Here is a 14,972-nt window from a genome sequence, read left to right on the forward strand (position 1 = left end):
AATTGGAATTAAACTCATAAGGACTTTAAGTAGGATAGAGTTCCAGTTCTTATAGGACGTTGGCTGTTGATATCAGGTGTACTGTGGCCAATATTACTTTAAGTAGGAAACAAATTCTCCTTATTGAAGTTTTCTTCACAAGACTACTTCGACTAGGAAACAAACTTCCTTCTTAAAAGTGGAAGCCCTTATGGCCGCCAACTTGAAGCAAATATGGAATCCTAAATTGTCAAGATTAGGCCCAGAAGAATTGCAATCCCAGCCAACGTCTTAAGAGCAATTGTGATAGCCATTAGCCAAATCGTAATAGGAACTTTCCTATCACGTGGCATATTTTAACTACACTTTGATTAGGAGTAAATCTCTTCTCATAGTGGGGATATTTGTTTAATTCCTACTAAGAGTCTAACTAAGACCACTTTGACTAGAAAACAAATTTATCTAGTCAAAGACTAATTTGGCTAGGAAAAGAAGTCAAAATGAAGGACAATTCTGGTGTCTGATGGTAGGCATAATCACTGCAAAGGATAGAATTTCAGTCCTTGTACGGTTTCTACTTTGACTAGGAAACAAATTTCCTTCTTAAAGTTATCTTCACAAGACAAATTGATTAGGAGCAAAGCTCTTCTCATTAGTGGTAGACTCCTATACATGTTCAAGCTCTTGGAGAAATGCCTGCTTGCAAATTTCAAAACAAATGAAAGGTGCTGAAACTAATTGCATCAAAGCATGAAGTTGTCAAGACTTGATCACTTTCCACATTCAAAATTGTGAACATGACCAAGTCTCAAGGAGGCATTTGTAGAAGGCAAAATTTTAAGCCAATTATAAAATGCCACATCAAAATTTAGAGGCAAATTCTAAATTAATGTCATTAAATTAATTAAACTAGATGATGACATGTGATGATGTTGAGATCGTCAATCAATTTGGTTCGTCTAGATAGGTAAGCACAGGCTTCGTCTTTATACCTGTAAGGTTAAGAATGGAATCCTCTCTAAGTGGTCACCAGTGTGGTGCCGACCATGGAGTCTTCGATGGTAAAGTCAATGAATGGAATTGGCAGAGAGGGCTTATGAGAGCTAGAGTAAATAATGAAAGTATCAGTATTTCAGTGTGTGTGTGTGTGTGTGTGTACCTTGTTTAGCTCTGAAGTGTATCTAATGAACCAAAAATCTATGGTCGTCATTACACACAGATCGTCATTCACCCAAAGAAGACGTTATGCATTTATTACACACATTGATGAGCTGTGATCTCCGTTACGCACAAACCGAGCAACTGTCACAAAATGAGCTATGATCTCTAGACAAATATTCTGTAACGCACTAATTGTTGAGCATAAATGCAGCACATCATTGGCCATTAATGGGGCACATAACTATAAAAGACAACAGAAGTTAAAGATACACACAAATACTCTACGAAATCACTCTCGACTCATTTTCTCTCTAAAATCTTTCTCCCTTACTGACCTAAGCATCGAAGGTGGTTTGGCTAACGCCACACCGGTGTGTAACTCTTCCCCTGAGCTCATTTTGCAGGATTCTCACCTACGAAGACGACCCAATTCATAGTGTCATCCATCCGCTACGACAAGGAGCTTAACTATTGATTTTTTGCATCATCAGTATCTATATATATATATATATATATATCCCTTTTTCTTCTAACCATTGTACCCTATTTATGATGGCATAAGTGCCTCTTTTGTAATGCCTCTGGGCTCATTCAATGTGGGCTTTGATGGGTCTCCCAACGGTCTTCTTGGCTAATTTGTAACTGTCTGAGATATTGAATGTTCCTCTTTATGGCTCTTCTACCATCGTCCATGCTAGGTCTGGGTGGATGATGGTACTTGACGGGCTCGTTTGGACAATGGCATTTATTGGGCCTATCAACATGTGTCATCCAAATTGACGTCACATTGGCATATCAAAATTTGCCGCATGTCATTTGGCCCACAAGATAAAGATAAATTTCCTATTCAAAATTCATAGATAATTATCTTTATTAAAATAAATAAATAAAATAAAGATAAATTTTCTATTCAAAATTGATAGATAATTATCTTTATTAGAATAAATTAAATAGAGATAATTATTTATCTTTGTTGATTATTATCTTCATCAAAATATGATCTTTATCAAAGTAGATAAACTGACATAATTATCTCTAAGAAATTTGGGCCAATTAAGAGTCTACTACATCTTTTCAAGCATATCAATTCTAAGTGGATTTTATCCTCTGAAACCACCATAGATAGAAGACATCCCCTCTCACTTTGAACGCCAAGTTTTCAAAGGCCTAAACTCTGAAGAAATTCTATCTCAAGAATTTTTGAAGAACTTGAAGAATCTTTGAGGAACTTGAAGAACATTCAAAGGGCTTGAAGAACTTGAAAGACATTAAATCTCTAATAAGCTCAAAGCTAGAGATTTATTGTGAAGACCAATCAATCCATCTTCCAACTAAAGTCAAGAAGATTTCTTGTTTGAGTCAAGTTCAAAGAAGATAGAATCAGAGGGTATTCTTTTGCAAAAAAATTGAAATAGAGATTATACTCATTATTCATCAATACAAATTTATATTTGCAAACCATATTTCTTTTCAATTGTTTGATTTTCTACAATTAAGAAATTTTGTATTTACACATATATAAGCCCAACTCTGACCATTTCTTTTGCCCTATTTTTCTCAGCATATACAAATAGAATGAAACCCAAAACCCCTTAAAAATCATACTTTTCTTTCTTTTCTTTTCTTTTTCTTTTCTGGAAACTTTTAGATGGAAGCCATAGTAAGCTCCTATTGCCATTATAGTAATGTTTTCTACAATTCTTGTTACCTATATCGTATGTCTTCTTGTTTTCTTCCCATTACTAATTCAAAAGCTTGTTCTTTTGTTGTAAACCTCTATCTATTATTGAGTAACATCTTGGTAATCCATAAATTACAGGATACACTGGTCATAAAGCCTCCTAAGAAATCTCCATTGATATTGGTAATTCTCCTTTTTGTCATGGTTTGTGGAGTCTATATTTGCTCAATATATTTAAATCAAATAAGCACCCATAAAAAAGTCAAATTGCTAAACATTAAAGTGATGGGCCAGTCAGATAAGCACCATATGTGCATGATCCAAAACCCAAAACATATAAGAGGTACCCAATAAAGAAAAAAAAAAAAAAAAAAAATATTGATATGTTACACATGCCATCTTAGTTAATTCTAAATTTCTCATTTAGATTTGTCAAACATATATATAATATTGGCTTTATTCTTTTACAGGGAGTCATGTCAAATGTGCATGCAATCCAGTCCGGGTTCTTTGCTATATTGTCAATGCAAAGATCCAGGAGGGACTGGTTTGAGACATAATTAAATAGTCTTTTTTTATTTTTTAAGGTGACATAATCTCATAGATTTCGTTTGCTATTTTAGGGGACATATTCTCATGGATTTCTTTTGCTATTTTACCATTTTTAATCCGATAAATGAGATTTAGTACATCCTTTAAATATTTTAAAGTCTAAAAATGACTTTAGAACAGAGGTGAAATGTTGAATGACAAGTATACAATTTAACCTAAATATATATAAATACTATATATAACAGCAATGAGAATTCTTTTAACGAAGAAAATAACAATGGATTCCACAATTGAGAGAGAGAGAGAGAGAGAGAGAAACATGCATACCTGTTTGATTTATAAAAGGTTCACATAATGAAATCACATGGAAGATCAGAACTAGATCACGAATACAGAAGCATTAATTGCTCGAATCAAAAAGCAACCAAATCAGATTAACGAACATACAGGCTCAACAAGTTCAAAAGGAAATTCTTGAGATAGAGAGAACACTGTTACCTGCATGTAGATCAGGAGTGATCAATAGAAAAGAAAATGAAGAGACGTATTGAAGATAAAGAGAGGCAAGGAAGATTGCTGGAAGTTAACAACTTTGTAAGTTTGTATACATTTAGTTTAATTACAGAAATTATTTTGGTAACCTATTGACCCATATTTCAGATACCAATTATTTTGGTTTGATGCTTCATAAGTACAAAGTTCTCATGGAGTAGGAGTAAAAGCTAGAATTCAAGTCTTTAAGAAAGAGTTTTACACATATATACCCTTAAATTATGTTAGAATAAAATTTCTATCTTGTATAAAAATAAAAATAAAAAAAATATATACATAGCTTGTTGATAATTCTTTAAACTAAGAATTTGAAGGAAAAAAAATGCTAGGTGATACACTCCAAACTGGAATATATATATATATATATATATATATTCTTTTACATGCATTTATCAACTTTCCAAAGATTATTACTTTTGGGCTCATCTCAAAACATAAACCGCGAAGAAAGGAGAGTTTTTTAGGTAAATATTGCCAAAATCTGAATTAATTTATGGGCTTTATGTTTATTGTGCTAAATCTTTTAGCTAAATGAAGAGAGATGTAGGCATAGGATACAGGAGATAGAAAAAAGAAGTTGAAATTCGCCACGTTACCGAATTCAATCCCAATTCCCAAAGCTTTTCTTGAGAACTAGTTTCTAATGTTAGCTTTAATGTTAGTTTTTAAAAGAAACAAAACTTATCTTATGAAAAAAATGCTAACAAATGCCCTTAAAGTAATAGTTAATAATCTATTTTAAAAAATTATATAAAAAAAAGAATTAATATTTTGACAATTTTTTTCATTTTCAATAAAAATGATATAAAACTTTTTTAAAATAAATTGTTAATCATTATTCTAAGAGCACCCGTTAACTAATAGTAAAAAGTAACATTAAAAACTAGTTTTTTCAAGCTTGGAAGCTTTGGGAATTGGAATTGAATTTTTGGGAATTGGAATTGAATTCTGTAATATGGAGCCGAATTTCAATTCCATTTTCTTTCTCCTCTCTTATGCAAATTTAGCAATCATGCATGGGCGCCATTTTCCTGAGCAATTAGGTACGTGTCAAATTTTACTTCTCTCTCCATTTCGCTAAAAAGCCTTTAAACTTATATTGTAGCAATATTTATTATCCAAAAGACTTGAAGTCTAACAGTATAACATCACGAATTAGATTATCGACTTATGGCTTATTTGGAAGTTTAGAGAGGAAGGAGAGTAGAGGAAAATGATTCCCTCCACCTTGTTTGGATGTTTTTAAAATTAGTAAGGGGGAAGGGAGTAATTAGCCCTTCCCCTTGTATAATTTTGTTAATATAATAAGGGTAAATTAGGTAATTTATTTGGTCAATAGTTTATGTACTCTACTCTCCCTCCAAATCTCTCCAATTTGGGAGAATTAAAAATAGGGGGCTAGAGGAAGTTGAAACCCCTCCAAACCCCTCCAAACCCCTCCCCCTCCTTTCTAAAAAAACTTCCCAACAAGGTAATTAGATTACTCTCCCTCCCTCTACTCTACTCCCCCTCCTTTTTTAAACATCCAAACAGGCCATTAATGATGCCGCAACCATATTTCTTTTTCTTTTTTCCAATATCAGTAACAGATGCTTGCCTTGATCTGATTTTTTCAAGCAAAAGCCCGACTCTGGTCATTTATTTTGCCTTATTTTTCTCAGCGTGTACAGATAGAATGAAACCCAGAATCCATTTAAAATCATACTTTTCTTTCATCTTTTTTTATCCTTTTCTGAAAATTTTTAGATGGAAGCCATAGTAAGCTAGCTTGCCAATTGTAATGTTTTCTACGATTCTTGGTACCTATGTCATGTCTATTCTTGTTTTCTTCCAATTACTAATTCATACGCTTGTTGTTTTGTTGTAACTTGTAACCTCTATCTATTATTGAGTAACATCTTGGTAATCCATAAATTACAGGATAGAGAGTTCATAAGGCCTCCTAAGAAACCTCCATTGATATTGAGGATGATGGTGATTCTCCTTTTTGTCATGGCTTGTGGAGTTTACATTTGCTCAATCTATTCAATCCAAATAAGCGCCTATAAAATAGCCGAATTGCTAAAAATTAAAGTGATGGACCAGCAGTGTAATGCTACAAATATTAAACCATCTGAGATTCCCTATGTGCATTATCCCAAACCCAAAACATATAACAGGTACCAATAAAGTCTTTTTTTATTATTATTATTAATAAGTTACACATGCACTCTATCTTGGATAATTGTAAATTTTTCAATTTAGATTTGTCAAACATATATAATATTATTGGATTTATTCTTTTACAGGGGGGAATGTACGTGCAATCCGGTCCGGTTCTTTGCCATTTTGTCATTGCAAAGAACCGGGAGTGGCTGGTTTGAGACATTATTAAATAGTCATATTAATGTAACCTCCAATGGAGAAGTTTTTACACCTAGAGAGAGGAGGACTAATATCACTACTATTGTGAAGACAATGAATAAAGTTTATAGACTTGACTGGTTCAATAGTGCTTCCAAGAATGAGTGCACAGCTGCGGTTGGGTTCAAATGGATGATTAATCAGGTGAATAGCATAGTAGAAGTTGGATTACAGATTGAAGTACTTAGGATATAAATATTTTGTTCAATAGCATAAGTTCTTTGTAGCTTAATCTCTTTATTTTTGTTTTGTCATTTTTAAAGTAATTTCCAGCAAAAGACACTTATATCACAAGTCAAAACATTGACTTAAATTCTTCCTATTCAATAAGTTTAGGAAGATAATATTTTTCAAAAAAAATTCCAGTTGCTTACAAAGTTTTTTTTGATTGGTGCATGTCTGTAATATACCAGAGTAAAATTGATGTTAATATTAAAAAAAACAAGTCATATCAACCGTAATGAAAAATGTCAAGTCAATTGCGGCAAATTGTTTGTTGCATATATCTCCTAATTCGCTTAATACTTGGCAGGGTTTTTACCGGCATCGCAGACAGATACTGAAGTACTTTAAGAAGAGAGGAATTTCATCAATATTCCTCTTTAGAAAGAATATACTGCGCAGGATGATCTCTGTGCTTGCAAACTCCCATGACAAAGATGCTAGGTCACTCAATGGAACCCACCAATCTCATGTTTATTCACGAAGGGAGGTCTCTCTCTCTCTCTCTACATAAACAAAATACATGGATGTGAGTTTCACCTTTCAAGTGGAAATTAATCTCACAGTTACATGGATTGCAGGCTCGTACACTAGCAAAATACAAGCCAACAATCAATGCAACATTTCTTTTATCCGAGCTGCGACAAGAAGCGGAGGAAACTGCCGAGGCTATAGATTTCTTTAAGAGAACCCGCCACATGGTTCTCTACTACGAGGATCTTATCAACAACCGCACGGTTAGCTTTTATTTTATTTTATATAATTCGATAGTTTCAACAATATGGCAGAACTATGTTGGAAACATCAGAAAGTGTTTGTTAAACTACAACACTCTTGATCGCATAGTTAGCTTATATACGAGCAAACTTATGGTTGGCACTTCCGTTTACCTATGTCAAATTGTAATGTCTATATATGTCTTTCATTCTGCGCAGAACCTTAACCTTAAGGAGGTCCAAGAATTTCTAAGGTTGCCATACAGAGAGCTTTCGAGCAGTCAAGTTAAGATACACACAGCCCCCTTGTCGATGCAAATCCAAAACTGGGAAGCTGTCCGAGAAGCATTGGAAGGGACATCATATGAGAGATTCCTCTATGAAAACTAACGTAGGTAGTCTTCCAAACAGCACTAGATATTTTGTAGATTACAACTCGGCAAATCAAAGTTTGTCATTATTTATCACAAACAATTTTGGCTATAGCAATTAAGAAAGCACACTGAACAATTTTGGTTCTGTTAATTAGTGTACCTCTTTTTAGAATGTTTATCTTGTTAGCGTGCATTTGGATATACCGCTTATTTTGCTAAAAACTGAAAACTTATTGCTGAAAACACTGTAACAAAATATTTTTTATTGTTGCAAATTATTGTTCATGCGTTTTTATCACTTGGCTAATCCATAAACAGTGCCTTAGACCAGCCCAAAAAAAACGTAATCTCAAAAAACGCAGCCGCATCCGCTACACAAACCAACCCTTAATGCACATTTGCAAGATTTTGTCCATTTGCAGCGTACTTGTAGATAAACCAGAGGAATTAATGGACAATTCACAGCAAGAATCAGCTCTTTTTCCATTGTGAAGAAACTCAAGGAATTCAGAATGTGGCTTACGATTATTTTGCATTACTCTCCAGCAGAAAATTTTAGAACCACCGTGACCCATTGCTGGGAAAATCGAATAATTATTTGAAACTTTTTCTTTTTTGGGGCTGAAATATTACCTTAACACTTGTTATCACTTACAACAATTTTACAACATTTTTACAACAAATCACAGGTGATTAGTTGTTATTAGTTCAAATTTGACACTGATACTAAAATTACTTTTTTGCCCCAACAATAACAACCAGTAACAACCTGCCACTTAAGATTTGTTATAAAAATATTATAAAAATATTGTAAACATATCATTTCTCTTTACAAAAACATGGTAAAAAAAAGAGAGAAAATGGTTGTTACCATGAACATTTGCATCAGACAATGGAAAATATATATATATAAAATAAAAAATAAAAAAGCTCAATTTTACACATTTAAAGATAGATAAATTTATACATGATTAGCTTTGTATTTCATTATTATAAATTTTTTTCTCACACCTCTTGCTCTCACCAGGCTCTCTTTCTCTCTCTTTATGAAGATGATAATAAAAAAAGAATGAAAATAATTATTTAAATAAAATAAAATGTAAAATAGGTAATTTAATATAAGTTTTTTTTTTTTTTTATAGGTTGTGTAGAATAGAAAAAGTAGAATACAATTTATGTGGCAAACGAAAATATCAGACATCTATTTTATATGAAAGCAACCAGATCTTTCCAATGTTAGCCTTCTAGGGCATTCACAACACCAAGTCCTGACCAATTTTAAAAATAAAATAAAATAATTTAAAAGTAACCTGTGATCTTAATAACCATCGCATATTTTACTATACAACAATCTAGAAAGAAACCTATTTAGTAAATACGAAATACTCGTTAGTTAGACACCTAATCTGAGTCCTAAGAACACTTGGGGTCCATGTGAGACAGATCTAATAGCAATTAGCACCCTATATATAGGCAGCAGACAGCTGGAAAATAGAACCTCAAGAAGTATAACATTAAATTTTTCTTCTCTTTTTTTTCAAAAAAAAAAAAAAAAAAAAAAACATTGCTTCCTTCTCGGGTGAGGACTACATTAATATTACAATTGAGAAGCACAGGTCACTGATTGACTGACCCATTACTTGATCCAATATCAGATTTATCAGTTCTCTGTATAACAAATTGATCAACAATCTTAACAGTATGAAGTGGGTCTTGATGAGTAGCAGCTGCACTCCATTTGCTGGGGAACTTATTAAGGTGGCTAAACTGCCGAGGTTCTTTTGACTCCACTTCCCAATCAGGGTCCAGCTTCCATTCCTTTGGGACCTGCTTGTCAAAAAAGCGTTTGTAATAAGGGTTAGACAACTTCCAAGTGTTCCCAAGAATGTGTAGTCGTTGCATTCAACAGTTTTAATATGAACTATAAAATATTCAGTAATATAATGTTTCTTTACAAAGTGTTCTTCAAACTTCAATTTCTCAATTACCATCACAAATATGTCCAGCTTGGAAGTCTTACAAACCACTTTTTTTTAACGTAGAGAACCTTTTTAAAAAAGGGCCCTTTGAACTTGCTTCTAGCCAGTAAAACCTACGAACAATTGACCCCACCTGCTAGAACCAGTTGTCAAGTAATTCAAGGGCATTCACCCCTACAGGCTAAGCAGTTTCTGCTCATGCCCAGGGGCCAGGACTTACAAAACAATTTTAAAAGGAAACCACTCTCTAGTTTAAGATCCATTGACATCACTTGACACATTTTGATTCACTTGATTGGTTAATTTCTCTAAAATCACAGAATATGCTGATAATGGATGTCTTGCTGATTGCTGTAAGATGCTAAGCTCTAAGGGCAATTATAATTATCTTACTCAGTCAAAACATGAATGCCATAACATTGTTTTAAAATAGAAGACAAGAAGTTTGCTTATAAATTGCAAGAGCTATTCTTTTACTTTAATAAGAACAGTTTTTGGGCTAATCATAACAAAAAGCAGGATAGTAGCTTAGTTTATTAAAAGAAAATTAATATAAGAATAAAGGGGAGAGGCAGGTTTTATAAGGTCCACAATCAGGTACACTAGATGAAAAGCCCTAACCATTATCACCTAATTATTAGCTCTAGACCTTGGTTCCTACATTAAGCACAGGGCTGACTGTAAGAAAGACTTCATCAGGTAGAGTATGTAGAAAATAACATTGTAATGCTGGTGATCTGGAATATAATGCAATTTCAATCCTAGTTTATTGGAGGGAGTGGGGAATAAAGTAATGAGTCAGTGGAGAAAAAAATCATCACATCAAAGGTACTTAATGATTTACTCACCTTATCAACAGCAAGGGTGAAAACTTCAAGATCACCATCAGACTTGATATGGAAACGAGTGAATGCTTTATAATTAGCAATTCTTAAAGAGGAGAAGGCCTCATCAAAGTGTATGTGAAGCCAGTTTATGCAGATGTATAAGTAGCTTCCAAACACCAAGGAAACCACAGGGGTTGAGAAGACCCAAAAGTAAAGGAAGACTGAAGCATAATATACATAAGCACCAGCTCGAGAGAGCGAATCTATTCCATTCTTGCATAGGTTGCTCCGTGTTACAGCCATGACCTAATTATACTTCTCCATTAATATAGATGAATATGAAGCACATTTCGGGAACACACAAAAGATTCTCTTACCTCTGGAATATCAAATGCAGACATGAGATACTTGATGCATGCTGGATAAAGGCCATGGGTCCATTGTTCTATGCGAGCTCGAAGGCCAGTTGGGTCTGGAAAGTGCTCACTTTCCACCGTGCGGTACCACTGATATAAAGTGTGATAACCTGGGATGAAAAAAATTTTGATATTATCAACACATTAAACCACCTCAGTCACTGTAATTATCAATCATAACACTGTTTTTGTTACTATTGTTGTACCAATAATTAAATTTAAATAGCCAAAATAAAATTTCGGTTTCATTAAATTTGTCACAGTTTCAATTTCATCCTTCAACTTTCTATAAAGGTCTCTCAATATTAACTGTCAATTTCATTGCTCAACTTCAAAATCAAGTCAATTTTATCCTCAAAAGTTGACTAACGATAAAATTGACTTGGTTTTGAAAGTTGAGGGACAAAATTGAAACTACCCCCATTGTTGGAGGACCAAACATGTAGTGAGTTAAAAAAAAAAATGAAATCTAGATTCTTGCAGTCATGACACATGATTGTATAAACATAAAAATTTCAAGCTCCAAACTTGTCATATGCATAGGAATCTATATCATACAAATAATGATAAGCCAATGAGCTCAAACTTAACTAGCAGCTCCTCCGACCATAAGAATGGGTGAAGGATGGGGTCATCCGTCATTGGTTCAAGACCCACTGGGTAGGTGTGTAAATTACTAATAAGAAAACTAATAATGATATTAATATAATTAACTTTCCTCATCTCCATACAGAACATATAAAATTAATAATGAATTTTGCTGCTGCTTGTAATATAAGATGGAAATGCTTCTAGACCTTACCAAAAAAAATATATGAAACAAGCAAATTTCTAAGTAACACATGACAGGAAAAAAAAGAAGTCACCTGAGGTTGCTAGTAGTTTATGCTGGACACACGTCTCAACACCCAGTTCCAACAGCAACATAAGAATTAAAGCTGAAGCCAAGTGAGCAGAAACATGAAGAACTCCGATTATTACCCTTTTCTTCCGAGACACTTTGGGGGGTACAAATGTGATTGCTACAATTAACAATAGCAGAGCACCTGCTAAAGATACATAAGAATGTTCCAGCATGTATATAAAAGCACTCCACACAGTGCCAATGAAGCTCCTCAAGTGACCTGAAAATGAACGCTCTTGCAAGATGTGATCGAGCTTGCACTAGAAAAAGAGAAAGAAAAAAAATGTCACCTCTCAGTAACACAGTAATATTTTATATGTTATAAGCAACTAAATTAACTGCTTGCACACAAGGAGGGAGACGAGAAAGCCAGCAAGGTACAAGCTCTTTCAAGAGAGACTGTGTGGGGGGAGAAAATTCCGTACTCATCTCTGTTCAAAGATGCTATCTAGTTAACTACCATAGATGAATATACACACAGAACTTAACAGAAACCCACCTGTGGGAACATAGAAAAGACCAATATAAAGTATATAATGCCACCAATAAAATCAAATTGCCAATTCTTCTTCCGAAACTTCAAAATATTTCCCAGTGCAATCTGCATAAAAATAAGAAATATATTAGTGCACCAACAATTAAAAAGAGAATAATAAAAAAATTTGAACTTGGTCTTATCAAGGAAATGAAAGCACAAAAAAATATGTTCCACATTTACCCTGCTTGAATCGACATACGAAGGATATGCAGCCTTGCACTCATAAGAAACTCCTTGAAATTTTTTAAATTTACTGAAAACATGAGTGGGATGCAGAAATGCCCCACCACAACCATTTACTAGTAGGTGTGGCACATGAACTGGCCCATCTGATTTAACAGAGGAATGGCGCATATAGTGATGCAGGTCCCCAGCCATTCGAAGCTTGCACCTTCCTTTCAAATAATCAGATATCAGGTGCGAGATATTCTTCCCAGACACATCATCCCAATACCAATCAATAAGCCAACCTGGTTCATGTGTCATAATGATCACAGAGTCCTCATCCCCAACCTTGATCAAACAAGGTGAGTTAACGATGTTAGGGTCAACCAGGAAAAATGTTTATATAAGTAAAAAAATTATCAGCATAGAATATATGGACATGGACACAGGGGTCATCTTCAAAAAAAATTGTGTCAAACATGACAATTTCCATATAAATCTCGACATATGGACCAGGCTATGTATCTGTGTTCTGACCATTGATAATAATAAACATGTATACTCACATATATTTGATTACCAATTTCTGTGCATAAGCACAATCATTTGTACAGAAATTATCAGCATAGAATGAAGCTAATGACTATTAGCCAGAAGAATAGTATACAATTCACTAAATAAAGATATGAAAATCAAATCCAGATTCATAACCACGAGAAAGTAATATAAGTGTTTGTTGGCTTTGTAAGTCCACACTTCTATAAATTTATAAATGACGGTTAACATATTAACACTAACTTCAAAAGTGTAAAGGTGGGTAGTCTGACACAAGCAGCCATTTCAAGAATATAAACCTAAAAGGCAGTAATCCTTCTACTTTTTTAATAATTTTTGGCCCCAAAAGGGATTGGGTTTTTTGGGTTTTTTGGGTTTTTGTCAAGGAACCATATCCAAAAAATCAGGCTTCATTTGCTTCTTCTTGAATTTCTCATATTCTTTAACTGACACAGGATGAGTAAGAGCCCACCTGTTCATTGTAAGACATCAATGAAGTATTGAAGAGGAAATGGAGGGAAAAATGAGAGAGAGATGTAAAACCAAGTATCAAGCATAAGCATTATCTAAACTGATTGTACAACAGAAAAAGGATTGATTTAACATGATAAACCATCTTAAAGTGTTACATCTCTTATCTTTGGATAATTGTAAAAATTTCTCTCTTCTACTTCATCCTCAACAGGCCAATCTTAATCTATAATAAGATATTAAAAAATATTTATAAAAAAAAAAAAAAAAAATGGTGCCTAGTGCACAAAGCTCCCACTTTTTGTGGGGTTTGGAAGATGTCATGGTAGGTAACCTTACCCTCAATTTGTTTGGAGAGGTTGATTCCCAATCTAATGAGATACTCAAGAAGGATACAAAATTTATCTATCATGCTACCCAACCTAGCTACAATACTTTATAAGCCGAGATTGTAGCTGGATATCCACTCTAATTAGACCAGTAACACAATAACATCAATTCACACAGCAATTACTTACATAGTCCCTCCCAGTCAAAACAACAAAAAGCCAATGATACCTTCACATTAATCAACTATATACAACCTTAATTGGATAATTAGGACAGAAGGTTAACAACATAAAAGAAGAGAAAGAAAGTACTCAGTTCATACATTCCTATTAGTGTGAATCTAATTGCAGAAATAGAGACAGAAGAGAACCCTTGACATCAAAACCTATACTTTAAAACAAGAAATCCTACTGATGTCAAGAGAGAACAACCAACAACAGTAAAATAATAAAATCAACTGCACATTTGCTACTCACCCTGTTGACCTTTCCACTACATAATTGGCAATGTAAAGACCTATAAATGTAGCCCATAGTGAGTATATGGGAGATATTCCATCCGATGAACCAACACATGAGCCATTGCAAGCTAACTGAGAAATGGAAGGGAAAAAAATTACAAACAAAAAATGGGGGAAAAGGTTTTGCATAAAAACTTATAGTGGATGCTAAATGTACCTCGCCATAGATAACCCATTTGGACAAAAGTGGATAATCACTTGCCGAACCAACTGGAGCAAACCAAGATGAGCAGACCTGGTCTTTCAACTCATTCATGCGGAGGAACTTTGCAAGCCATGTGTTTCGCTCTTGTTTCTTCCAAAAAGCAAACCAATTAGAGTTTTTCCGTTCAAGCGGTCTCTCTCTCAAAATAGCACGGTTGCCACAATGACTATAAAAAACACAGCAGGCTATACTAAGAACCTGAACCAAAAGTAAGGGCATAAACATGATATTCAGGGTTTATATGTAATGGCAAAACCAGCAATGTGACACAGAGGTACCAAAAGCATCATCACAACTTACAGCACAATTTTGAAGAATGGTTGAGATCTCTGGTCTCTTTCCAGCCACACGTGAAACAAGGCCAATGTACCAAAGACCATAAAAGATAATATGGAATACAATAAGAAACAAAATAGAAGAGA

General features: G+C 34.0%; 3 protein-coding genes across 3 annotated transcripts in view; 1 reads left to right on the plus strand and 2 right to left on the minus strand.

The window, feature by feature from the left end:
- The first annotated feature begins 3,645 nt into the window (after window positions 1–3,645).
- Window positions 3,646–7,862, plus strand: LOC112025870 (uncharacterized). The gene is made up of 6 exons (XM_024058555.2): window positions 3,646–3,967; window positions 5,846–6,084; window positions 6,214–6,472; window positions 6,861–7,040; window positions 7,132–7,287; window positions 7,486–7,862. The coding sequence occupies exons 1-6, from the start codon at window positions 3,908–3,910 to the stop codon at window positions 7,654–7,656; spliced, it is 1,065 nt and encodes a 354-aa protein (XP_023914323.2). The 5' UTR covers window positions 3,646–3,907; the 3' UTR covers window positions 7,657–7,862.
- A 1,340-nt stretch (window positions 7,863–9,202) lies between these two features.
- LOC112025882 (uncharacterized) overlaps window positions 9,203–14,972 on the minus strand; it is an 11,015-nt gene continuing 5,245 nt past the window's right edge. Inside the window, 6 exon segments of the mRNA XM_065763420.1 lie at window positions 9,203–9,467; window positions 10,468–10,752; window positions 10,824–10,972; window positions 11,729–12,026; window positions 12,266–12,367; window positions 12,485–12,817. Coding sequence (XP_065619492.1) covers window positions 9,258–9,467; window positions 10,468–10,752; window positions 10,824–10,972; window positions 11,729–12,026; window positions 12,266–12,367; window positions 12,485–12,817 — 1,377 coding nt within the window. The 3' untranslated portion in view covers window positions 9,203–9,257.
- Window positions 13,406–14,966, minus strand: LOC136063284 (uncharacterized). Its single transcript, XM_065763441.1, has 4 exons — window positions 14,851–14,966; window positions 14,503–14,748; window positions 14,302–14,417; window positions 13,406–13,496 (listed from the first exon to the last, which is right to left on the minus strand). The coding sequence occupies exons 2-4, from the start codon at window positions 14,599–14,601 to the stop codon at window positions 13,406–13,408; spliced, it is 306 nt and encodes a 101-aa protein (XP_065619513.1). The 5' UTR covers window positions 14,602–14,748; window positions 14,851–14,966.

This window comes from Quercus suber, unplaced genomic scaffold (assembly GCF_002906115.3).
Source record: "Quercus suber isolate HL8 unplaced genomic scaffold, Cork oak 2.0 scaffold_506, whole genome shotgun sequence".
Taxonomy (NCBI): Eukaryota; Viridiplantae; Streptophyta; class Magnoliopsida; order Fagales; family Fagaceae; genus Quercus; species Quercus suber.

Excerpts from the sequence above, each read along its gene's own strand:
- LOC112025870 (XM_024058555.2), top strand. The coding sequence starts at position 3,908 with ATGAAGAGACGTATTGAAGATAAAGAGAGGCAAGGAAGATTGCTGGAA. Across the intron at positions 6,473-6,860 it reads TCAAATGGATGATTAATCAG|GGTTTTTACCGGCATCGCAG; the intron begins GTGAATAGCATA and ends AATACTTGGCAG. Across the intron at positions 7,288-7,485 it reads ATCTTATCAACAACCGCACG|AACCTTAACCTTAAGGAGGT; the intron begins GTTAGCTTTTAT and ends CATTCTGCGCAG.
- LOC136063284 (XM_065763441.1), bottom strand. The coding sequence starts at position 14,601 with ATGAATGAGTTGAAAGACCAGGTCTGCTCATCTTGGTTTGCTCCAGTT. Across the intron at positions 14,418-14,502 it reads AATGGGTTATCTATGGCGAG|TTAGCTTGCAATGGCTCATG; the intron begins GTACATTTAGCA and ends TCCATTTCTCAG. Across the intron at positions 13,497-14,301 it reads GTAGTGGAAAGGTCAACAGG|GTGGGCTCTTACTCATCCTG; the intron begins GTGAGTAGCAAA and ends TACAATGAACAG.